Here is a 25,511-nt window from a genome sequence, read left to right as displayed (position 1 = left end):
GTCACAATGAGGTTACAAATAGAGAATTGTGGAGGCGTTTAGTAAATTCATAAAGGCTTGCAGACTGAATACTGAAAGGCATAACAGCCTGTAATGAAGATGTGAAAAGAAAACCTACAACCTGTTTTCCAGTCAGTGATCTGGTCAGGGATGGAGTGAATGAAGCCCCATCTTGCGGCGAGGATAGGAATTATGCCGGCTGCTGAAGTATGTCGCACTCCTCTGGGACAATGATTAATGACTGACAAATGAAATGAAGTGATAGTGGGGAGTGTTGCTAGAATGAAGGATGACAGGGAAAACCGGAGTGCCCAGAGAAAAACCTGTCCCGCCTCCGCTTTATCCAGCACAAATCTCACATGGAGTGACCGGGATTGTGACTCCATCTGGATGCCTGCTCGTCAATTTCGACGTTCCGTTTTACTCTAGGCCTACTGGATGGGAGAGTAAACCAAATGTCTCTTGGGCGGCGTCTATGGCTGAGTTTTTCAAATTAATTTTGTCGGATAAACATCAAATGTGTGTTACATGCCGACATTGAACGACATGGAGAGTCGAATGAATTTCTTTCCGCCCTTCAAAAATATAATATTATTATTATTTCTTTCTTAATCCGTTTACCTGTCCAGGGTTGGATTCTTCCTCGGACTCAGCGAGGGATCCCTCCCACCTCTACCACCCCAAGGGCAGTGTCCTGGAGTGTGAGACTTTGGGTCGGCGATACAACCGGGAAGGAGGACCAGTACCTCGCCCAGATGGCCTCACCTGCTATGCTGAACAAGGGTCTTGTGGTGGGATTGGAAGGTTGAAAGGGATAGACAAGGAAAAGGGAAGGAAGCGGCCGTGGCCTGAAGTTAGGTACCATCCCTGCATTTGCCAGGAGGGGAAGTGAGAAACTACAGAAAACCACTTGAGGATTGCAGAGGTTAGAATCGAAACCTTGCTACTCAGTTGACTTTCCATTCCAGTCCTCGTATACTACTTTTCAAATTTCGTGGCCGAACCGGGAATCGAACAAGGGCCTCCGGAGGTGGCAGCTAATCACATAACCACTACACCACGGAAGTGGACGTTCTTCTTCTTGTTTCGTATAGGCCAGCTAAGGACCACGACATTCAACTATTGCATTTTGGAATGGGCTTTGATGTTTGCCCAGTAGTTGCGCATCCTCAGGCTGTGTTGCTCCTTCCTCTCCTCTGTCCAAAGGGCGCCAGTCTTCTTTGTTGGTAATCTGTCCTGGAACTTCTTATGTTTAAGCATCTTCCTGAGTGCTGTACGATCCTTTAAGATTCCTTCTGTTATTCCCATTTCCTGTAGATCTTTATTCACTTCCATCAACCATGGTGACTTGGTCTTCCTATTTTGCCAGTAGCTGAGAATCCGGTTGGTCAACCTGGTAGGATGCATCCTGTAGACGTGCCCATAGAATGCTAGGCGTCTCTTCCTTGCTACACTCGTTATTCTTTCACAGTACTTGTAGAGCTCTTGGTTAGGCCGTCTTTTATAACTGTCCCCTTCCTTGACTGGCCCCAGTATCTTCCTCATTATCTTTCTTTCCTGGATTTCAAGTTTTTCCATGAGTCCCTTCCTGTTGAATGTTAAACATTCTGAAGCATATAAAGCTTCAGGGCGGATGACTGTCTGGTAGTGCTTCATCTTAGTATTACGAGAGAGACACTTTTTATTATACTTTTTATTATACGTATTCTTGGTCAGTTGGTAGGCCATTTCAAGCCTGTTAACTCGAGTTGACAAAGCTGTTCCTTCAGAGAGATTGGATTCCAACCATTCTCCCAAGTACTTAAACCTGTTGGTTTTCCTGATCTCTCCCTGTTCCAGATGCAACGTACAAGGAGATTCACCGATGTTCGTGATGAATTGTGTTTTTTCGAGAGACACATGTAGCCCAACCTTTGCTGCTTGTTGTCTGAGAACATTTAGTTGTTATTATTATTATTATTATTATTATAGCAGAAGTGAAACAGAAATCACAATCTCTTTAGTGCGTGAAACTGAAACACGCATCCATTATTCGCACAGTGTCAACCTCCACCAACTGCCGTGTTACATCTAGTGTGGCGAGGGGAATGACCTCAGGGCTCGAGGCACCAACACACCCCAGAGGCAAAAGGAGGGTGAAAGCCACCAATTGCCTGGAGTTGAAAATGGGAAACCACCTGTAATTTCAGACAGATTAATAAATAAACTGACTAAAAAGAAAGTAAAATCTTTCATATGTGTACGATGATTGGTCGTTATCTTTCCGAATGTCTCTGGTTTTTAAACAATGATGTCTTCCCTGATGCATTCCTTTAGTTATTACAGAGATTCAGGTCTTTAGTATTATATTTTCCCCTTTGATGACCACACATGACAATGGTAGATGCTCTAGACCTGACGCGAATGTGCATACACATTCTTGTAAAAATGGGGGCATCCTTAGGTCGCAGGCCAGTTTTTCGTATTCTTTCCACTGTAACACGTGTCTAATATGACGAGCAATTTTCAAATTCCTTTCTCATATACAAAACAAGACACTCTTTATTTCAAAAAATTACAGTCAAAATCAAATATCACTGACCTTCATTGAGTGTTGCCGCACAGGTGGTAGATTTCCTACCAAATATTTTTCTAGTCTTTCTTGAATAAATTCAGATAAATAGGAAATTTACCAAGCATGTTAGAATTAAGGTTAAATTCCGCAGAGCTTCGTGTTCCTAAAATGTTTTATGACAGTTTACAAAGTTGCCTTTGCCCTCTAGTACCAAGCTTCTTAACTTCTTCTAGGACATACCGGGTTTTGATCAGCAGTCACGTAAAACTACAAGCTTGCTAGGTAGATGAATGATGCTTTCAAGATAGTATCAATCAATCAATCAATCAATCAATCAATCAATTACCACTGATACGCATTTAGTGCAGTCACCCAGGTGGCAGATTCACTACCACTAGTCTTCTCTTGAGTGATTTCAAAGAAGTTGGAAATCTACAGAATATCTACTTTTGCTATTGGCTTTACGTCACACCGACACAGATATGTCTTATGGCGACGATGGGACAGGAAAGGGCTAGGACTGGGAAGGAAGCGGCCGTGGCCTTAATTAAGGTACAGCTTGGTGTGAAAATGGGAAACCACGGAAAAACGTCTTCAGAGCTGCCGACAGTGGGATTCGAACCTACTATCTCCCGAATACTGGATACTGGCCGCACTTAAGCGACTGCAGCTATCGAGCTTGGTACACAGAATATCTTCCGTAGTAAATAATTCCAATTGTCCTCTTGAGTTTCAACTTCGTAGTACGATCTTTCCTTCTTTTAATAACTCCTTCCAGGCTTATTCGTCTACTAATATAATTCACCGAGCAAGTGGCCGTGCGGGTAGGGTGACGCAGCTGTCAGCTTGCATTCGGGAGATGGTGGGTTCGAACCCCACTGTCGACAACCCTGAAGATGGTTTTCCCATTTTCACGCGAAGAAAATGCTGGGACCGTACCTTAATAAGAGCACGGCCGATTCCTTCCCACTAATAGCCCTTTCCTATTCCACTGTTGCCATAAGACCTATCTGTGTCGGTGCGGCGTAAAGCGATTGAAAGAAAAAATTTAATTCCACGCCATCTCTCCCCTGACAGCTCGAATCAATAATATCAGCTTCACAACTATTATTGACGGTAATGAGCAATGAGAGATTATGAGACGTGATGAAATTGAGAACACATGGAAAGAGATAAACGTGAATGTAAGTGGAAAACCACGGATGATCACTGCTAATATGGCTGAGAGTAGGATTTTGACCCATCACTCTTCTCAGTTGTGATACCCGTTGCCGAAAGCAGTCCATTCCAGTCCCTCAAAGAAGCAGTCTTTAAACGTGACAGAAGCGGAAGTCGAACCCCGCCTAACCATAGTGAATTTTCGAGAGAAAATTAAATGTTCATGACTACTACTACTACTACTACTACTACTACTACTACTACTACTACTAAAATGTTTTCTTTCCTTCCCTGAAGGGGGAGGCGGGCCTGTTAAACGGTGACGCCGTCTCTCAGGCCGGGAGATGTCGTTACGGTGAAGGAAATGCTCGGAGAAGATGAGGGGGTTGGCGGCCGTGGCCTATACTAGGAACTGTCCCCGCATTCGCCTGTAGTGCAGGAGAATGGAAAACCGCGGAAAACCATTTTCAGGACAGCCGACAGTTGGGGCCAGCCGTGAGGTCCAGCCCTGTCCCGTCTCCCGAATGCAAAGGCGTAGAGCCACGATAGAGCCGTGGCCACCTCTCCTCTGCTTGGTTGGTCGGCCCGAGTGCAGAGCTGTTGGGCCACGGACCAGCCGTGGGCACTTATGGGCCGAGACCCACTCTGCAACATGTTCACGAACATTTTTATAGTGCTATTCCAATATCTACTGTCAAATTGTTATATAAACATTTGAGGGTTATTTCTTCAATACCGTTATCACACAACGGTACGTTATCGGTACTTACATGGGAGAGGTACTTCAAGGTGTCGTGGTAGACGAATCGTACGTAGGCATAAATTTGAGGCCCTTGAAGACGTCCTGTGCGTTTAGCCACGCGGCGTGCTTCTGCCACTCGACCTCGCATGAAGTTCACTCGAGTAGACTGAGGTTGTTTCTCTGCCAGGTAGATGGAGGGATACAGCACGTTGCTCTCGTCGAACAACCACTGAATCCTAGGAACACAATTGTACCTTATGTCATAAGGTAGAACAATAATCAATCTGCTTACAAACTACTGCTAGGAACAATTCATTATTATATTAACTGAACTTAGTTTTCACGACCACAACATGATCCTCTCAGCTATTAGATTGTGCCAAGTGCATATATTACATATCAAAAATATTTTATTTCAACTTCTTCTTTTTCTATTTTGCTATTTGCTTTACGTCGCACCGACACCGATAGGTTTTATGGCGACGATGGGACAGGGAGGGGCTAGGAGTGGGAAGTAAGCGGCCGTGGCCTTAATGAAGGTACAGCCCCAGCATTTGCCTAGTGTGAAAATGGGAAACCACGGAAAACCATTTTCAGGGCTGCCGACAGTGGGGTTCGAACCCACTATATCCCGATTACTGGATACTGGCCGCACTTAAGCGACTGCAGCTATCGAGCTCGGTCAACTTCTTCTTCTTCTTCTTCTTCTTCTTAATCTGCTTAAACTCCAGGGTTGGTTTTTCCCTCGAAAGGGATCCCATCTCTACCGCCTCAAGGGAAGGGTGGGACATTGCTAGTTGCTTTACGTCGCACCGACACCGATAGGTCTTATAGCGACGATGGGACAGGGAAGGGCTAGGAGTGGGAAGTAAGTGGCCTTGGCCTTAATGAAGGTACAGCCCCAGCATTTGCCTGGTGTGAAAATGGGAAACCACGGAAAACCATCTTAAGGGCTGCCGACAGTGGGGTTCGAGCCTACTATCTCCCGAATACTGGATACTGACCGCACTTAAGCGACTGCAGCTATCGAGCTCGGTTTGAGACATTGGGTCGGGGGATACAACTGGGGAGGATGACCAGTACCTTGGCCAGTGGCCAGTACCTTCCAAGATAGAGACCTTTCTTTTGATGTATAACACATAGGCGTTAGTATAATAATAATAATAATAATAATAATAATAATAATAATAATAATAATAATAATAATAATAATAATAATCTGACAACATATTTTTAAATAACCGCCAATATGAAAAAACCCGGCGAGTGCTTAGAGCATGATTTCAAACCATAAATTTTACCAGTAATTATGCATCATAATAGTCGGTCCCACTGTTTAGGCGTAGCGTGTCTGTCTGTTACCCGGAGGTTGGGAATTCGGTTCTGGCCAGATCAATTTTTTTTTTTACCTGGATCTGAGGGCTGGTTCGAGGTCCATTCAGCCTACGTGATTACAATTGTGGAACTACCTGAGGGTGAGATAGCGGATCGAGTCTAGAAAGACAAAAATGACGGCCGATGCGTCACCTCGTAATCTGCAGGCCTTCGGGTTGAGCAGTGATTGCCTCGTATGGCTCAATCGCGTTACTTAATTTATAGGACGAAATTCGTTGTGTAATGTAGCCTATTTTTAAAGTATAAAAGTCTTTAGTGAAACACAATGAAAAAATTGGAGAATTAAAATGTTTTCTGTCTCTCTCCCTTTTTCCATTACTTCCAACGCCATTAACTTTCGTGATTTTACTCCTGTAAACTGGACGGATTTTAATTTCTTCTAGTCATCTTTGCGTTTTTTGCCGATTCTCTTTTTTATCATGCCTGTACATTTCGTCGCCGGCCCCGCGGTGCAGGGGTAGCGTGCCTGCCTCTTACCTGGAGGCCCCGGGTTTGATTTCCGGCCAGGTCAGGGATTTTTACCTACATTTGACGGCTGGTTCGATGTCCACTCACCCTACGTGATTAAAATTGAGGATCTATCCGATGGTGAAATAGCGGTCCCGGTCTAGGAAGCCAAGAATAACGGCCGAGAGGATCTGTCGTGCTGACAACACAACACCTCGTCTTCGAGGTGTGCAGCGGTCGCTTGGTAGGCCATGGCCCTTCGGGGCTGTTGTGCCATAGAGTTTGGTTTTTTTGGTTTGTACATTTCGTCCGTTTGAAGTGCAATGCTTTCGCCGTACCTCTATACAAAAAATTATCTCTACTGGCACCATAAAATTAGCAACTGCACTAAACCAGATGAAGCAGGCACACATTGTATGTCACCAACCAGCCAGACCTTAATTTCGATCCCGTCATAACGTCCTGGCAGCAACAACACCAATAGAAGGAAGCGATGTGCCGAATCTAGAAAGGCCAGCGACCAGTTTCCCACCTTTCGACTAAGACTTAAGGAAGAGCTACTACCGGACCGGGACATAATTTGCTTTTCCCTGTGTTGAAGACTTTGAACCAGCTCATCACAGGAGTTTCAAAATGCAAAAAACTAATTTAGAGCGAGAGGGGATACTCCTGGAAGAAGAAATCACCCTGTAAAATTGTGGCAGTATATAGGCAGGAGTGGGAATTGATTTCAAATTTCCTATTTTGCTGTATTGTATTAAAATTATTTTTTATGTATAAGATTTTATTCTGTTTGGACTTTTGGGATTGGAAGATTTGTTTCGATCTCATAAACCCGGACCTATCCAGATCATTTTAAAATCTGTTTTATGAGCTTTTATTTATTGGTTGTATCAAAAAGTATCATTAATCTGTGAATTTTAATATTTTCGTTTTTGTCAAAATTATGAAATATATTATACTACACGCGCACAGTTCTGGAAGCGGATTTCCAGTTGTGTAAAGGAAGACTTTTCTCGAACATTTATTATCACTGTGTCAGCAAGAAAGAAGAGACTTTTGATTGGAGAAAATCAAACCCGGAAACCCGGTCTAAATTTATTACGGTTTTTACCTTCATTCAGATGTGATAATGATAATATACCCTTCCTTTACGCAAGAGTTTGCCCTCATGTTTCACGTTCACCGCTAAATTTGCCGAAATGACTTAGATTCTCAGCTAAGATTATATTTTATTTGTTTGGAGGCAATACCCATTTTTCTTATTGTATTGAACCCATGACCTTTGTGCCCTAAGAATTTTAAGTATGAAAAGTTACTACATTTCTGTACATTTCTTGATATCACGGGAGTGACACGTGGCAAGGAGGTAGCTACTTTCCGTCCCACGCTCTGAGATGTGACGTCATCCGCACGTGTCGGCAGTGGAAGGATACAGAAGAAAGTTTATGTTGAACAAATATAATTAAATGAAATAATCAGTGGTGAATGCAATATAATGAGGGGCCTGTATTTATCTTTAAGATAATTGGTCTTTAGTAAAACGGATTTGAGACTCCTAAGCCATTTCTGTGGATTATTTCAGATGGACGTGCGTGTCTAGCTTATCAACGCTAAGTCGACAAAAAATAGTGCCTATCAAATGAGGTCATTTAACCCGTTAATTTAATAGGAATAAATTTTAATTGTCCCGGAACACTACCGATAACAATGTAGCAAGTATGTGGTTACATCAAAAACTCTTTTAAATACAGTTCATTTAAGTCGAAAAAGTTACACAAATTTCCTTGGCGGCAAAGGGAAAATTCCTGGAGAGAGGGGTAATGGCTATAAATATAGAAGGGACGCCATGTTGAAACCCCCTGCATTTTTATCGTGAGGCTGAAGACAGAGGGTTGAACTGTTTCTGTAAATCGATGGACAAGTAGACTAAGTCCAACCAACAGATTTTAGCCGATGTGGCTGGGGTCTTGACTCCATGTGGAGATAGTTTTTCTTTGAGCAGAAGTAATTGTATAAAAAGGACAGTCAAGATACCGAAGAAGTTTTTATAAAATTGTTGTGTGGTAAAGAAAGTAATTCGTGTGCGGGAAATAAATACTATCAGTCGAGTGCGATCAACAAAATCAACAAGTGAAGGGCATTTCTTTTTTATTATGCTTTATTTCCAGGAAACAGGAAGAAAAATGCTATGTAAAGCCAAAAATGTAAAAATGGCTAATTAAAGGAAAAGGGGTCGCCGGTGAGCCCAAAGATGAACGCTGGCGTGACTTCAGGTAGGTCACATGCCATCTTAACGCCTACCATATCTTGTTTCATGATGTCAAACTTATAGGTATTTGAAGTGGGTGTTTATGACGCAGTCGGTCACCCATATGTGTTTTTGTAAATGTCAGAAATGTGACGAAAGGGTCATCTGTTTCATTTTCTGCCTGGATAAATTTTTGAAGTCTTGCGAGTGCCGTGTAATGTTGTAAAAGTTATTAATGAGGGTTTCGAAGTGATATCACGTCCAAAGTAGATCGTCATTTTCCGTGTATTTATTGCCCATATTTTGTGATGTCAAATTAAGATGTTTATTCGACGTAAAATTTTCAGTTGGAATTTTGATGGAATAGGGGCAAAAGGGATCCGTGGTTACCTATTTTCAATCGGATGGAAGCGCTGTACGTAGTGTTGAGTAATGCATGTCGGTGAATTTGTCATGAAATGTAACGTATTCTATGTCCGTTTAAAAAGTGTCCGAGTGAAATAATAACAGTAAATTTGTCAGTCACTTTCGTGGAAACGAGATCATTTTATGCGAAGTTGTTCATTATTAAAGCATTGTGCGTTATTAGGCGTCAGGGATTCTAGTAAGAATTTGTATTCCAGTTCTTTTGTTAGTGAGAGTCCGAATTATACATGGATTTCAAATTATTAGTTTCTTCAGTAAATTTTTCCTAAATAAAAGTACAGATATTTTATGAATAAGACCTTTCATTTGAGTAGATAGACTAGGATTACTGAAACCTACCTTTACCTCAGCAAGTGACGAAGAACCCGATACGACCCAAGAGACAGATCTCATGAAATTTTGCTGATAGGTAAGAAAGGTAGGTATCCTTCAGAGTGGACCAAAGGGTTCACTATTATGTTGTAATTATCCCTCGGGTTTGCCTTCCGGTATTTCTGTGTCATCTTATCATCATATCAAAGTGGATTCTTTATTCGTTCTGCTCGGCTGTGGAATAAACTCCCACTACAGATAAAAGAACTACCTGCAGAATTTTTTTGTAAAGACGTAAAAAGGATGACCGAGCTCAATAGCTGCAGTCGCTTAAGTGCAGTCAGTATCCAGTATTCAGGAGATCGTGGGTTCGAAACCCACTGTCGGAAGCCCTGAAGATGATTTTCCGTGGTTTCCCATTTTCACACCAGGCAAATGCTGGGGCTGTACCTTAATTAAGGCCACGGCCGCTTCCTTCCCACTCCTAGCCCCTTCTTGCCTCATCGTCGCCATAAGACCTGTCTGTGTCGGTGCGACGTAAAGCAAATAACAAAAAAAGTAAAAAGGATGTATATACACTGACTGACAGAGCAAATGCAACACCAAGAAGGAGTGGTCAGAACTTTATGCCAATTGAAGGGTAGACTGACGTCACTGAGGTATGCTCATGATGTGAAATGCGCCGCTGTGCCGCGCACGTAGCGAACGATAAATGGGACACAGCGTTGGCGAATGGCCCACTTCGTACCGTGATTTCTCAGCCGACAGTCATTGTAGAACGTGTTGTCGTTTGCCACAGGACACGTGTATAGCTAAGAATGCCAGGCCGCCGTCAACGGAGGCATTTCCAGCAGACAGACGACTTTACGAGGGGTATGGTGATCGGGCTGAGAAGGGCAGGTTGGTCGCTTCGTCAAATCGCAGCCGATACCCATAGGGATGTGTCCACGGTGCAGCGCCTGTGGCGAAGATGGTTGGCGCAGGGACATGTGGCACGTGCGAGGGGTCCAGGCGCAGCCCGAGTGACGTCAGCACGCGAGGATCGGCGCATCCGCCGCCAAGCGGTGGCAGCCCCGCACGCCACGTCAACCGCCATTCCTCAGCATGTGCAAGACACCCTGGCTGTTCCAATATCGACCAGAACAATTTCCCGTCGATTGGTTGAAGGAGGCCTGCACTCCCGGCGTCTGCTCAGAAGACTACCATTGACTCCACAGCATAGACGTGCACGCCTGGCATGGTGCCGGGCTAGAGGGACTTGGATGAGGGAATGGCGGAACGTCGTGTTCTCCGATGAGTCACGCTTCTGTTCTGTCAGTGATAGTCACCGCAGACGAGTGTGGCGTCGGCGTGGAGAAAGGTCAAATCCGGCAGTAACTGTGGAGCGCCCTACCGCTAGACAACGCGGCATCATGGTTTGGGGAGCTATTGCGTATGATTCCACGTCACCTCTAGTGCGTATTCAAGGCACGTTAAATGCCCACCGCTACGTGCAGCATGTGCTGCGGCCGGTGGCACTCCCGTACCTTCAGGGGCTGCCCAATGCTCTGTTTCAGCAGGATAATGCCCGCCCACACACTGCTCGCATCTCCCAACAGGCTCTACGAGGTGTACAGATGCTACCGTAGCCAGCGTACTCTCCGGATCTCTCACCAATCGAACACGTGTGGGATCTCATTGGACGCAGTTTGCAAACTCTGCCCCAGCCTCGTACGGACGACCAACTGTGGCAAATGGTTGACAGAGAATGGAGAACCATCCCTCAGGACACCATCCGCACTCTTATTGACTCTGTACCTCGACGTGTTTCTGCGTGCATCGCCGCTCGCGGTGGTCCTACATCCTACTGAGTCGATGCCGTGCGCATTGTGTAACCTGCATATCGGTTTGAAATAAACATCAATTATTCGTCCGTGCCGTCTCTGTTTTTTCCCCAACTTTCATCCCTTTCGAACCACTCCTTCTTGGTGTTGCATTTGCTCTGTCAGTCAGTGTATGTTGCAGTTTGCACATTTATCTGGAAGTTCGGTTGGAAACGTATACTACGACTTTCGTTTATGTGCATTCTGGGAGAATATTCTCGAGGTTAGCTATGCCGAAGTTGTAGAGGCAGTTAACACTCTTATCTGGGACTTTGCTTCTATCGGGGACGCTACCGTAAAGAATCAAGATGGCTACACATGAAGATGAATCTACATCTGTATGATGCTGTACGAAATTAAGTTGTTACAATGTAATCTACGTATATATTTATAAAGTATGTCATGCTTCAAGCCGCCTCTGTGGTGTAGTGGTTAGCGTGATTAGCTGCCACCCCCGGAGGTCCGGGTTCGATTCCCGGCTCTGCCACGAAATTTGAAAAGTGGTACGAGGGCTGGAACGGGGTCCACTCAGCCTCGGGAAATCTTTAAAGAATTCTGTGATAGCTGGACAGGAAGCATGACATCATCATCATCATCATCATCATCTGTTTACCCTCCAGGTTCGGCTTTTCCCTCGGACACAGCGAGGTATCCCAGCTGTACCGCCTCAAGGGCAGTGTCCTGGAGCTTCAGACTCTTGGTCGGGGGATACAACTGGGGAGAATGACCAGTACCTCGCCCAGGCGGCCTCACCTGCTATGCTGAACAGGGGCCTTGTGGAGGGATGGGAAGATTGGAAGGGATAGGCAAGGAAGAGGGAAGGAAACGGCCGTGGCCTTAAGTTAGGTACCATCCCGGCATTCGCCTGGAGGAGAAGTGGGAAACCACGGAAAACCACTTCCAGGATGGCTGAGGTGGGAATCGAAACCACCTCTACTCAGTTGACCTCCCGAGGCTGAGTGGACCCCGTTCCAGCCCTCGTACCACTTTTCAAATTTCGTGGCAGAGCCGGGAATCGAACCCGGACCTCCGGGGGTGGCAGCTAATCACGCTAACCACTACACCACAGCGGCGGACAGTAAGCTTATTACCAACCCAATAAAAATATTACTACATCTTCCGCATTACAATACCGTCGTTAAAATCCGTTGGTAGGACGCAAGAAAATATTTAACTTCTAGTTTGCAAAACTGTAGCCTACGTATCTGGTTGTTTACCTGACAGTCGTAGTACAGGCCCTAACACGAAGGGCTGCAATCAGGCCGGCAATAACCACAAGAAATTATTATTTCTTGGCTGCTGGTGTGGCAAACTAAGGTATCATGGAGTAGCGCCTATGTATTTGAAGCGTACGGTACATTTTGCACGTTTGCTCTTACAAAAATGAAGGTAGAAAATATTTCACGGAACCCCAGAACCGGCTCTGCGGAACGCTATTTGAGAACCGCCGATCTAATGATAAACGAAGTCGCAAGGAAAATTATACCGATTTGTGTGTGGTAACTTACTAAGTTGTTTGCTGAGAGAGTTGGAAGTGAGGGACTAGAAAAGGAGAATACAGTATTAATGAAGTCCAGACCTAAACAAGGAGTAAGTATGCCAAGGTAGTTGTCTTTGCGAGAGGTTAGTACTATTTCTGTATCTTCATAGGAGTAACAACACGTCCTTTCTTTTGTCTGAATCCGTTTATCGTCCAGGGTTGGTTTCTCCCTCGTACTCTGTGAGGAATCCCACCTCTACTGCTTCAAGTGCAGTGTACTGGAGTACGAAGCATTTGGTCTGGCATACAAATGGGGAGGAGGACCAATACCTCGCCCAGGCGGTCTCTCCTGCTGTTCTGAACAGGTGCCTTGTGGGGGATGGGCAGCCCTGAAGATGGATTTCCGTGTTTTCCCATTTTCACACCAGGCAAATGCTGGGGCTGTACCTTAATTAAGACCACGGCCGCTTCCTTCCAACTCCTAGGCCTTTCCTATCCCATCGTCGCCATAAGACCTATCTGTGTCGGTGCGACGTAAAGCCACTAGCAAAAAAATTATCCACTCGTATTTGTTTTTAACCCGATAAGTAGGGACGCGTCCACTCTGCAGTGTAGTGGTTAGTGTGATTAGCTGCCACCCCTGGAGGCCCACGTTCGATTCCCGACTCTGCCACGAAATTTGAAAAGTGGTACGAGGACCGGAACAGGCAAGGTCCACTCAGGCCCGGGAGTTCAACAGAGCAGGGGGGGGGGGTTGATTCCCTCATCCCTGAAGTGGTTTTCCGTTGTTTCCCATTTCTTCTCCAGGTAAATGCCGGAATGGTACCTAAATTAAGGCTACGGCCGCTTCCTTCCCCCTTCCTTCTCTATCCCTTCCGATCTTCTCATCTCCCACACCACGCCCCTCTTCAGCATAGCAGGTGAGGCCATTTGGGCGATGTACTGGGTCTCGTACTCAGTTGTATCCCCCGGCCCCAAAGCCTCACGCTCCAGGACACTGCCCTTGAGGCGGTAGAGGTGGGATCCCTCGCTGAGTCCGAGGGAGAAACCAACCCTGGATGGTAAACGGATTAAGAAAGGAAGAATGAAGAAAGAAAGAAAGAAAGAAAGAAAGAAAGAAAGAAAGAAAGAAAGAAAGAAAGATTTGTGAATCTGTAAGCCTGTTTTAAACCTAAATAATATGACCAAACAGCCTTGACAACAGTATAGAGGTTACATAGCGTAAAAAAGAAAATGGCGTATGGCTTCTTTTTTACAAGTTGCTTTACGTCGCATCGACACAGATAGGTCTTATAGCGACGATGGGACAGGAAACGGCTAGGAGTGGGAAGGAAGCGGCCGTGGCCTTAATTAAAGTACAGCCCCAGCATTTGCCTGGTGTGAAAATGGGAAACCACGGAAAACCATCTTCAGGGCTGCCGATAGTGAGGTTCGAACTCACTATCTCCCGAATACTGGATACTGGCCGCACTTAAGCGACTGCAGCTATCGAGCTCGGTCCTATGGCTTTTAGTGCCAGGAGTGTGCGAGAACATGTTCGGCTCGCAAGGTGCAGGTCTTTTGATTTGACGCCCGTAGGTGGACTGCGCGTCGTGATGATGAAGACGGCTCATACACCCAGCCCCTGTGCCAATGATGGTTAATTTCCCGAGTCTACTGGGAGTCGAACCCGGGACCCCTGTGACCAAAGGCCAGCATGCTAACCATTTAGCCATAGAGCCGAACTTAATAATACATGTCACTGTTTTTTTGCTAGTTGCCTTACGTCGCACCGACACAGATAGGTTTTATGGCGACGATAGGACAGGAAAGGCCTAGGAATGAGAAGGAAGCGGCCGTGGCCTTAATTAAGGTACAGCCCCAGCATTTGCCTGGTGTGAAAATGGGAAACCACGGAAAACCATCTTCAGGGCTGCCGACAGTGGGGTTCGAACCCACTATCTCCCGAATACTGGATACTGGCCGCACTTAAGCGACTGCAGCTATCGAGCTCGGTCGTATGGCTTTTAGTGCCAGGAGTGTGCGAGAACATGTTCGGCTCGCAAGGTGCAGGTCTTTTGATTTGACGCTCGTAGGTGGACTGCGCGTCGTGATGATGAAGACGACACATACATCCAGCCCCTGTGCCAGCGAAATTAACCAATGATGGTTCATTTCCCCATTCTACTGGGAGTCGAACCCAGGACCCCTGTGACCAAAGGCCAGCATGCTGACCATTTAGCCATACAGCCGAACTACATATCGTAAATAATACATGTCACTGTTTTTTTTTTTGCTAGGTGCTTTACGCCGCACCGACACAGATAGGTTTTATGGCGACGATGGGACAGGAAAGGCCTAGGATTGAGAAGGAAGCGGCCGTGGCCTTAATTAAGGAGCAGCCCCAGCATTTGCCTGGTGTGAAAATGGGAAACCACGGAAAACCATCTTCAGGGCTGCCGACAGTGGGGTTCGAACCCACTATCTCCCGGATGCGAGCTCACAGCTGCGCGCTCCTAACCGCACGGCCAACTCGCCCGGTCGTGTCACTGTTAATTGTGCAAATGGGCTCATTTCATATCACCCGTGAATTACTAATTTGTGATAATCGTAAGGTAAGTGTTTTAACAGAGTAGTATGACCATATCTCGAGCATTTTAAAAAGAGAGGACATTATTGCGCCACAGGTCTATTTAACTTGCTTGAACGGTGCGAGTTACATAGACCTGTAGTGCAATAATGTCCTCTCTCCCTGAGATGCCCGAGATATGGTCATACTACTCTTTTATAACACTTACCTTACGATTATCACAAATTAGTAATTCATGGGTGATTTGAAGTGAGCCCATTTGCACAATTAACAGTGACATGAGTGCTCACTCAGACCCATTTGTTTGTCTTTCAATCTTTCTTTCTTCCTTGTTCAACACTTTCATGGTATTTCAGTAGGTTTTTTTTAACTAATCAAACGGTAGATTGTTCATGGATTTTTGCCTGATAAAGAATATATTATAAGGATTGAATTGTTAAGGTGAAACAGGGATGGGAGTGCTAAATTTCTGAAATAAGACCTTTTGTTTGTCACTACGTCTATATAAGACAGCAATCTGGCCACGATTTAATGGCTAGTTGATTCTTTAAATAGTTCCATGTCCTACTATCGGAGAAGGAAAGAAACAGAGAGAAGCATTAAACCATGACATGTAAACAGAAAGTGAATGATAATGTACACGACCTTGTCTTTGTTATCGAAAGGACTCGTATTCTTTTCATGGTAACGAAGTTGTAAATCCTTGACATGACTGAAGTAAACTTATCGCATGCCCCACATTCCGCTACTTATCCGTTTGACGTCCTCAACATTCATTAGCGCTTGTGTGGTGTGCACGATAAAAAGTCAGACTTAGAGGGCTGATATATGAGTCAGTATGTAAATAAAGGACTCAGACTCCAAAATAATTTAAATTAAATTTACAATATAATGAATAATTTTAAAATGTTACATTCGATACTGGAACTCCGTGGCTCAGACGGCAACGCGTCGGCCTCCCACCGCTGGATACCGTGGTTCATATCCCGGTCATTCCATGTGAGATTTGTGTTGGACAAAGCGGAGGCAGGACAGGTTTTTCTCCGGGTACTCCGGTTTTCCCTGTCATCTTTCATTCCAGCAACTCTCTCCATTCTCATTTCATAGCATCTCTCAGTCATTAATAAAAACCACTTTGGGAGTGGCGACCCCATCGTACTAATAGCCTATATATGATTCATTCATTTCATTCCTGATCCGGTCAATGACTGGAAAACAGGTTGTAGGTATTCATACTCATTCGATACTGACACCTGCCGTTTTCCCTTCCTTTCATACTTAGTCCATTTACCGTCCAGGGTTGGTTTTTCCTCGGACTCAGCAAGGGATTCCACCTCTACCACCTCAAGGGCGGTGTCCTGGAGCGTGAGACTTTGAGTTGAGGGATACAACTGGGAAGTAGAACCAGTACTTCGCCCAGGCGGCCTCATCTGCTATGCTGAACAGGGGGCCTTTGAAAGGGATGGACAAGGAACGGTAATTTAATTTAATTTCGTGTGGCTATTTCTAGCCGGGTACTGCCCTTGTAAGGCAGACCCTGCGATGAGGGTGGGCGGCATCTGCCATGTGTAGGTAACTGCGTGTTACTGTGGTGGAGGATAGTGTTATGTGTGGTGTGTGAGTTGCAGGGATGTTGGGGACAGCACAAACACCCAGTCCCCTGGGCCACTGGAATTGACCAATGAAGGTTAAAATCCCCGACCCGGCCGGGAATCGAACCCAGGACCCTCTGAACCGAAGGCCAGTACGCTGACCATTCAGCCAACGAGTCGGACACAAGGAACGGTGAAGGAAGCTGTCGTGGCCTTCAGTTAGGTACCATCCCGGCATTTGCATGGAGGAGAAGTGGGAAACCACGGAAAACCTTTTCGAGGATGGCTGAGGAGGGAATCGACCCCTCTCTGCTCAGTTGACCTGCCGAGGCTGAGGCACTCGTCCCAGTCCTCGTACCACTTTTCAAATTTCGTGGCAGATCCGGGAATCGAACCCGGGCCTCGGGTGATGGCAGCTAATCCCACTAACCACTGCACCACAGGGGCGGACACCTGCCCGTTTTTCTGCTTCAACAATTTTTCTTTGTAGTAATACAGTAGAACCTTCGTATAAAAATACTGTCAGACCCAAGCAGATCGTGCTGTTGTATCAGTGATATTGTTTTTTTGATAGAATATGTCACTGCAGAATAAAATTTAAGGGCTATGGGAAAAACCCAGGTAAGTCAACTTTTTATCGTAATCGAATTACCGGCCATATACTGGGTATCGGGCCAAGCTTAATCCAGTTCACTACACTTCGAGGTTCAGTTATTCGAAGCATTCTTACACCCAGGCTTAAGGAATGTAACTTGCTCGACAAATCCTGCAAAATAACGAAATATGGGGTAAGAGGATTTTGCGCGTTTCTACCAAATGTACGAAAAATTTTGTTTTTGTAGTGATGTTGCACTGGTAAGGCGAATATTGAAAAGGGCACAATGCTAATGGTCTCTTTGAACACATTCAGATTCCAATGGCTTGTTTACGGAGAGCTCAAGTAAAAGGCTCAAAGCTGTCTTACTGTCTAATAGGAACAAGTTTCCTTTCATTGTCTACTAATAACTTTGTGGTGATTTTAAGATGTTGGGATTTCTTCTGTGGCTTCAAGGTGGCTACAACAAATATTCTTGCTTCCTCTATCTGTGATTACTTCTATATTCATGATAAGCATTACCAAATTAAGCAATGAACACAAAAAGGTACGATAAACATATACTTTGTCAAATTTTGCTATGTATTAATATGCTTCTGGGATGCGTTGTAACTTTAATCTTACCTGTTGTTCTCAGCCTGTACATCCTTCTTACAATAATCTAGAACGGTGTTAAAGCAGTAAGGGAATGCATAGTAGCCCCACTGACCATGTGGCCTCATTTGTCGTATCAGCTCCAGCGAATCCTTCATAAATTCATGTGCGGCAGATTCAAATCTCGATGCAGCCTGTAACAAAAATCAAACAGTATGCTGGTACAGTAGAACATGGTTAATTCGAACGTTCTTCGTTGGAATTCGTGAATAATTCGAACTTTCCTCTCGATCCCTTTACATTCTTATACAACACAGTGTTAAAATTTAGTGTTTAATTCGAAGTATTGTTCCCTTATTCTGCCATCAAGGTAATGTGCCCCAAACTAGTCGGCGGATCCCAGGTGCACTGAGTTCGATGTTCACAAAAAGATATCTATCATAAAATCACACCCTGGATTTGTGATGGGAACATACATTTCTATTACGGACAAGACAAGGTGAACTATAGCTATAAATGATGTTGTCAGGAGCATGCCATGAGATTTGAGGAAAATATTTTTTCATAAAAAACAAGGAGTCCGCCTCTGTGGTGTAGTGGTTAGCGTGATTAGCTGCCACCCCCGGAGGTCCGGGTTCGATTCCCCGCTCTGCCACGAAATTTGAAAAGTGGTACGAGGGCTGGAACGGGGTTCACTCAGCCTCGGGAGGTCAACTGAGTAGAGGTGGGTTCGATTTCCACCTCAGCCATCCTCGAAGTGGTTTTCCGTGGTTTCCCACTTCACCTCCAGGCGAATGCCGGGATGGTACCTAACTTAAGGCCACGGCCGCTTCCTTCCCTCATCCTTGCCTATCCCTTCCAATCTTCCCATCCCCCTACAAGGCCCCTGTTCACCATAGCAGGTGAGGCCGCCTGGGCGAGGTACTGGTCATACTCCCCAGTTGTATCCCCCGACCAAGAGTCTGAAGCTCCAGGACACTGCCCTTGAGGCGGTAGAGGTGGGATCCCTCGCTGAGTCCGAGGGAAAAGTCGAACCTGGAGGGTAAACAGATGATGATGATGAAAAAACAAGGAAATGAAATAGACCATCAGTCAAGGTAGGTGTGATAAAAATACAAATTTAACTTTTTCTCGATTTTATAGCGTTCATCTTGAGAGAATATTTATAAAGAAACACAGCAACGGTGCACCGACACACTCACTTAACATTTACACTGAACACTTAAAACATTTTAACACGTTAAAGGACTTGGGCTTGCGTGTTCGCACCATCCACCTGGCTTGTTTTGTTAATTCATTCAACTATAGATGAGTACTTCCCTTGTCTGCACACTTGACATTGCCGGAGGGATAGTAACCTTAGACGTCGTGTAATGCGCTTTGTGGGGAAAATACCTAATCCAACGGTGCACATAAAATATCTGATTGGTATAGCACATACTAGTATTATACAACTCGCAATCTAAAAATAAATAAATAAATAAATAAATAAATAAATAAATAAATAAATAAATAAATAAATAAATAAATAAACCGTTAATCGGCAACGCACACAAATAAATCACAAACTTTTCACAAATCAAAGAGCATAACACGTTGCCATATTTTCCATCCCCATACAATAAGTATGCACATTCAGGCTAATTCTACACACGCAATTTCGATGGAAAAGCTATCAAAGTAAACAAATAACAATTAACACAACTCATTCCCTAATCAACGTTGGTTTCTGGAAAAGACTAAATACTCTTCTACTTCATCGTCTTTATGAACGTCCCAAGTAATGGACGTAGAAATTTCAAACTGGCGGCCCTTAAACGCTTTCTCACGGTCTGGTAGTGGCCAAGAAAATTAACAACTGCCTTCAGAGTAATAGCGGTATGAAATGGATTCCTTTCAACCACTGCCAATAATGTGGCATCTGTCGTAGTGTTGAAATTTTCCTTCTACCATTTCCAGCTTTTGGACACACAAAAAATCCCGAAAATCGACAATTTTGCACCCATCTTGGAGGTGTCCTTCAGCGGCATTGTCGTTACGAAAATACATTTGTTGTTCATCTTGTACATGAACAGGCAAGCGAACTTAGTATGAAATGATACGTGCATAAGATAGGAAAATATTCTTTTTTTATTCTTTTATTTGCTTTACGTCGCACCGACACAGATATGTCTTATGGCGACGATGGGAGAGGAAAGGCCTAGGAATTGGAAGGAAGCGGCCGTGGCCTTAATTAAGGTACAGCCCGGCATTTGCCTGGTATGAAAATGGGAAACCACGGAAAACCATCTTCAGGGCTGCCGACAGTTGGGCCGAACCCACTATCTCCCGATTACTGGATACTGGCCGCACTTAAGCGACTGCAGCTATCGAGCTCGGTGGGAAAATATTCTATAAGCAGCTTCACTCACAATCAGACTTACATACTGGGTGTTCAGAAAAGTTCCAGAAAGAATTATGGGTGCATCATAATGATGAAGTGGGTTATTATTTGCAGATTGACGCAGTCATTTCTTTATACACGTATTTGTGGATATATTTTATACTCTTAGAACACTTGCAGATATCTCGATATTAATATGAGCTTGAAAGTACAATAAAAGAAAAGGATTATAAGACACTATAAAACGACTGTTAACTTGCAGTGGGAATAAGATTACCGCAAGGCCAATGTACTATGTGAGACTTCACTACATTTTATAAGGTAGTATTACTGGGATCGTGTATTTTCGCAGAAATGAGTTTGTCATTATCAGAGATGTCCGTGAAATGAGAATTTCCTTTAAGGCATAACAATAAATTTACATTGGGCAAACCTCTCTTTTGAAATTCAAAGTATACATACAAGTTTGTACTAAACCAAATATTTGTTTTTGGTTTATTAAATTCACAAGTTCCTTCAGTTTTGCATGGAATACACGGACGCTGATATCGGGTCTTTTGTAGGAGTTTCATATGAATGTATACTCTAAGTGATTCCAGGCCATAATGGATTGAAAGTAAACGTTAAGAAAATATCTGGCGCTATGAATTTTCCTACCCTTCCCGTTGCATCCTGGTAATTTTGCATCATATTTCGAGGCCTGTCCCTGAAAGAAATCTATATATATAAAATAACTTGTCCTGACTGACTGACTGACTGACTGACTGATTCATCATCGCAGAGCCAAAACTACTGGACGTAAAGAAATGAAATTTTGGGTATATATTCATATTAAGATGTAGGTGCTCGCTAAGAGAGGATTTTTGGATATTCCTTCGCTAAAGGGGTGAAAAGAGGGGTGAAATATTAAAATTAGTGTGTCTATATCTCGAAACTTTAAAAGTTTACAGATGTAAAAATTGGTATTTAGAATCTTCTTTAAAAATAAGAATACACGTATTTTTTTGTTTTCTGAAAACCCCAATAGGAGGGGTGAAAAAGGGTGAAAATGGGGAAAAATGGGTTGAATGCCTTCAATCAGGATACCGGGCTTATATCTCAGAAACTGAAGATATTACAGACCTGAAAATTGGTACTTTTGATCTCTTTTAAAAATAAAGAAACACGTATTTTTTTGTTTTTGGAAAATCCAATTAATGGGAGGGTGAAAAGGGGGTGAATTTTTAAAATGAGTGAATCTATATCTCCAAACTTTTAAAGTTTGCAGATGTAAAAATTGGTATTTAGAATCTTCATTACAAATAAAGAAACACGTATTTTTTTGTTTTCGGAAAATCGCAATAGGAGGAGTGAAAAGGGGTGGGAAAAGGGTTGAATGCCTTTAATGAGGCTACTTATATCTCAGAAACTGAAGATATTACAGACCTGAAAATCGGTGTTTGGGATCTCCTTTAAAAATAAAGAAACACGTATTTTTTGTTTCTGGAAAATCCAATTAAGGGAGGGGGTGAAAAGGGGGTAATATTTTAAAATGAGTGTATCTATATCTCAAAACTTTTAAAGGTTATAGATGTGAAAATTGGTATTTAGAATCTCCTTTAAAAATAAAGAAACACGTATATTTTGTTTTCGGAAAATCCTAATAAGAAGGGAAGGAAAGGTTGAAGAAGGGGTCGAATGCTTTTCATGAGTCTACTTATATTTCAGAACCTGAAGATATTACAGACTTGAAAATTGGTATTTGGGATCTACTTTAAAAGTAAGGAAACACGTATTTTTTCGTTTTTGTAAAATCCAGATATTGGGGGTGAAAAGGGGGGGTGAATTTTTTAAATTGAGTGTGTCTACATCTTAAAACTTTAAAATGTACAGATGTAAATATTGGTAGTTAGAATCTCCTCTAAAAATAAAGGAACACATATTTTTTTGTTTCCTGTAATTCCCAATAGGAGGGGTGTAAAAGGGGGAAAAATGGGTTGAATGCCTTTAATGAGGATACATATATCTCAGAAACGAAAGATATTACAGAACTGAAAATTTGTATGTGGGATCTCCTTTAAAAATAAAGAAACGCCTTTTTTTTTTTTTTGGAAAATCCAACTAATGGCGGTTAAACAGGAGTGACAAATTGGGGTGAATTTTTTGAAAGACTATATCTACAGATTATCTTGGAAACGTAAAATGTTACAGACGTAAAAAGTGGGTGTTTGGAATCTCCTGTAAATGTAAAGAAACAGAGGTGATTTGTTTTTGGAAACTCCACTTAAGGGGAACTCAAAAGGGGTGAAATTTTAAAATGAGAATTTTTACAGTATATCTAAAAAAACTTAACGTGTTACAGAAGTGAAAAATGGTATTTTTTATCTCTATTAAACATAAAGAAACGTGTATTTTTAGTTTTCGGAAATACCACTAGGGTGGAGGGAGGGGTTAAAGTGACTGAAAATGGTGTTGAATTCTTTTAATTAGGCTACTGATATCTCAAAAATGAAGATGTTACAGACGTGAAATTTGATATTTGTAATCTGCTTTAAAAGTAAAGAAACACGTATTCTCAGAAAATCCAATGAAGGGTTGGGGGGGGGGGGAGGGTGAAAGAATTGAAAAATTAATTGACTTAATTGTATGAGAATACATACATCTAATAAAAACTAAAGTTGTTACAGACGTGAAAATTGGTATTTGGATCTCCTTTAAAAACAAAGAAAAACGCGTTTTGGGAGGAAACCATCTTGGGGGGCGGGAGTGTAAAGGAGTTGAATTCCTTTCACGAGGACACATAAATCAAAAACTGAAGAAGTTAGAGTCGTGATAATTGGTATTTAGAGGATCCTTTACTATTAAAGAAACAAGTATTTTTTGCGGGAAAATTCACTTGAGGGGGGGGGGGGAGTAGTGTGAAATGAAGTGAAGAAAGTAAATTATTTTTATGGGGATACTTATATCTCAAAACTGAAGGTAATAGACGTGAACATTGGTGTTTGGAATCTCCCTTAAACATATAGAAACAAGCCTTCTTTTAATTTTTTTTGGGGGGGGGGCAGGGTGGCGGTAAATAAACTTAACGGCGGTAGGGTGTAGAAGGAGGTGAGACCAATTGATTTTACTGTTATTAATATACTTATAAGGATCCTCCGTTGCTCAGGAAGCAGCGCGCCGGCCTCTCACAACTCGGTTCCGTGGTTCAAATCCCGGTCACTCCATGTGACATTCGTGCTGGACAAAACGGAGGCGGGACAGGTTTTTCTCCGGATACTCCGGTTTTCCCTGTCATCAGCCATTCCAGCAACACATAATAATAATAATAATAATAGTAATAATAATAATAATGTTCCGGACCGTCATCAAATGTGCGGATCGCCCTGGAAACGGCTACTGGACGGGTAATGACTAAGAATGCAGCCCGGCCGCCGGTTCAGTGCCGCCAAGGCACCCAATATAACACCACGCCGGATCTCCTGAAGGATTTTATCCATATTAAAAATGATTATAGGAAAAGATGGCAAAGATTTACGTACACAATTGACCGGGAAGAATACCTGAGCCTAGCCCGGGAAGTACGAACTCGATTGCTGGAAAGGAAGATTGAAAATGGGAGGAAACGTGCAGTAAAATAAGAGAAAATGTGTCAGATCGGGAATTTTGGTGGTTTCTCGCAGAAAACGAGTCAGATCGCGAATTTCGGCGGATTATATATCTATAACAATAAGCATTCAATTATAAATTTCAGTATAATACCGTAGCGAAGCACGGGTATCTTGCTAGTAGCTAATATATTAGCTTCGCTCGACCCTTAAATTCTTGTTTACGGCTCTTACATGCAATGCCTCGCTAAACCTACGCATGTGTCTACTCGCAGTCGTGTCTGTTGATAACGGACATATTTCAACCTGTCACCTTCGATGTGACAACAGTAATCAACAATCAATTGTTGAGTTAATTTCCCGGGATTAATAATTGGAATTTTTTTTGCTATTTGCTTTACGTCCCACCGACACAGATAGGTCTTATGGCGACGATGGGAGAGGAAATACCTAGGAATGGGAAGGAAGCGGCCGTGGCCTTAATTAAGGTACAGCTCCAGCATTTGACTGGTGTGAAAATGGTAAACCACGGAAGACCATATTCAGGGCTGCTAACAGTGGGGTTCGAACCCACTATTTCCCGATTACTGGATAATGGCCGCACTTAAGAGACTTCAGCTATCGAGCTCGGTAATAATTGGAATAAAGCCTCCTGTTGGTGAATAACCCCTGACTTGAAGTCTGCACGAAATGTCGTCGTTGCGCCTGCGAAAACAGCTATCTGATAACATTTTTGGAAAAATACTGACCCGCAGCACACATATCATGAAGAGCGAGAATTCCTTGACAATGTTATCGCACAATATGGAACCTTAGATGGCAGAGCCATACTGGCCAAAGTTCTAAGCTAAAATATTTCACATAGCGATTTTTGCGGACGCAGTGACTATATATTCTCTCAGAGTGATATTCTGGTATATTTTAGTTTTCCGTTCTCCTTCAAATGACATTAAAATATGCCATCCTGTATCTCCACATGGCCCAATGAGCACTTAGGACATAGGATCGCAATGCATACTGTCAAAAATCTGTATATAGCTATGACATAGTTTGGGAACTACTTTCTACACTTTCCGCCTACTATGCAAATTGCACTGGGATTGAGATTACAGCAGGGCCTATGTACCATACTAGACTTCGCTACACCGGGCGAGTTGGTCGTACGCGTAGAGGCGCGCGGCTGTGAGCTTGCATCCAGGAGATAGTAGGCTCGAATCCCACTATCGGCAGCCCTGAAGATGGTTTTCCGTGGTTTCCCATTTTCACACCAGGCAAATGCTGGGGCTGTACCTTAATCAAGGCCACGGCCGCTTCCTTCCAACTCCTAGGCCTTTCCCATCCCATCGTCGCCATAAGACCTATCTGTGTCGGTGCGACGTAAAGCCCCTAGCAAAAAAAAAACAGACTTCGCTACAGTATAAGGTAGTATTGAAGGTACCGTATCGGGTATTTCCGCAGAAATGAGTTTGTCAATATCTGAGGTGTCCCTGAAATTAGAATTTTCTTTAAGGCACAACAATAAATGACATGGGGCAAACCTCTCTTCTGAAATTCAACAGTCCGTCCT

General features: G+C 43.4%; 1 protein-coding gene across 1 annotated transcript in view; it reads right to left on the bottom strand.

The window, feature by feature from the left end:
* The window catches only part of LOC136862708 (hyaluronidase B), a 124,428-nt gene that overhangs the window by 2,352 nt on the left and 96,565 nt on the right, over positions 1–25,511 (bottom strand). The window contains exons 4-5 of the mRNA XM_067138924.2: positions 18,008–18,171; positions 4,483–4,690 (exon numbers count right to left, since the gene is read on the bottom strand). Coding sequence (XP_066995025.2) covers positions 4,483–4,690; positions 18,008–18,171 — 372 coding nt within the window. The remainder of the gene's footprint in view (positions 1–4,482; positions 4,691–18,007; positions 18,172–25,511) is intronic.

The sequence above is a fragment of the Anabrus simplex genome, chromosome 2 (assembly GCF_040414725.1).
Source record: "Anabrus simplex isolate iqAnaSimp1 chromosome 2, ASM4041472v1, whole genome shotgun sequence".
Lineage (NCBI taxonomy): Eukaryota > Metazoa > Arthropoda > Insecta > Orthoptera > Tettigoniidae > Anabrus > Anabrus simplex.
This window is presented reverse-complemented; position numbering and strand designations above follow the sequence as displayed.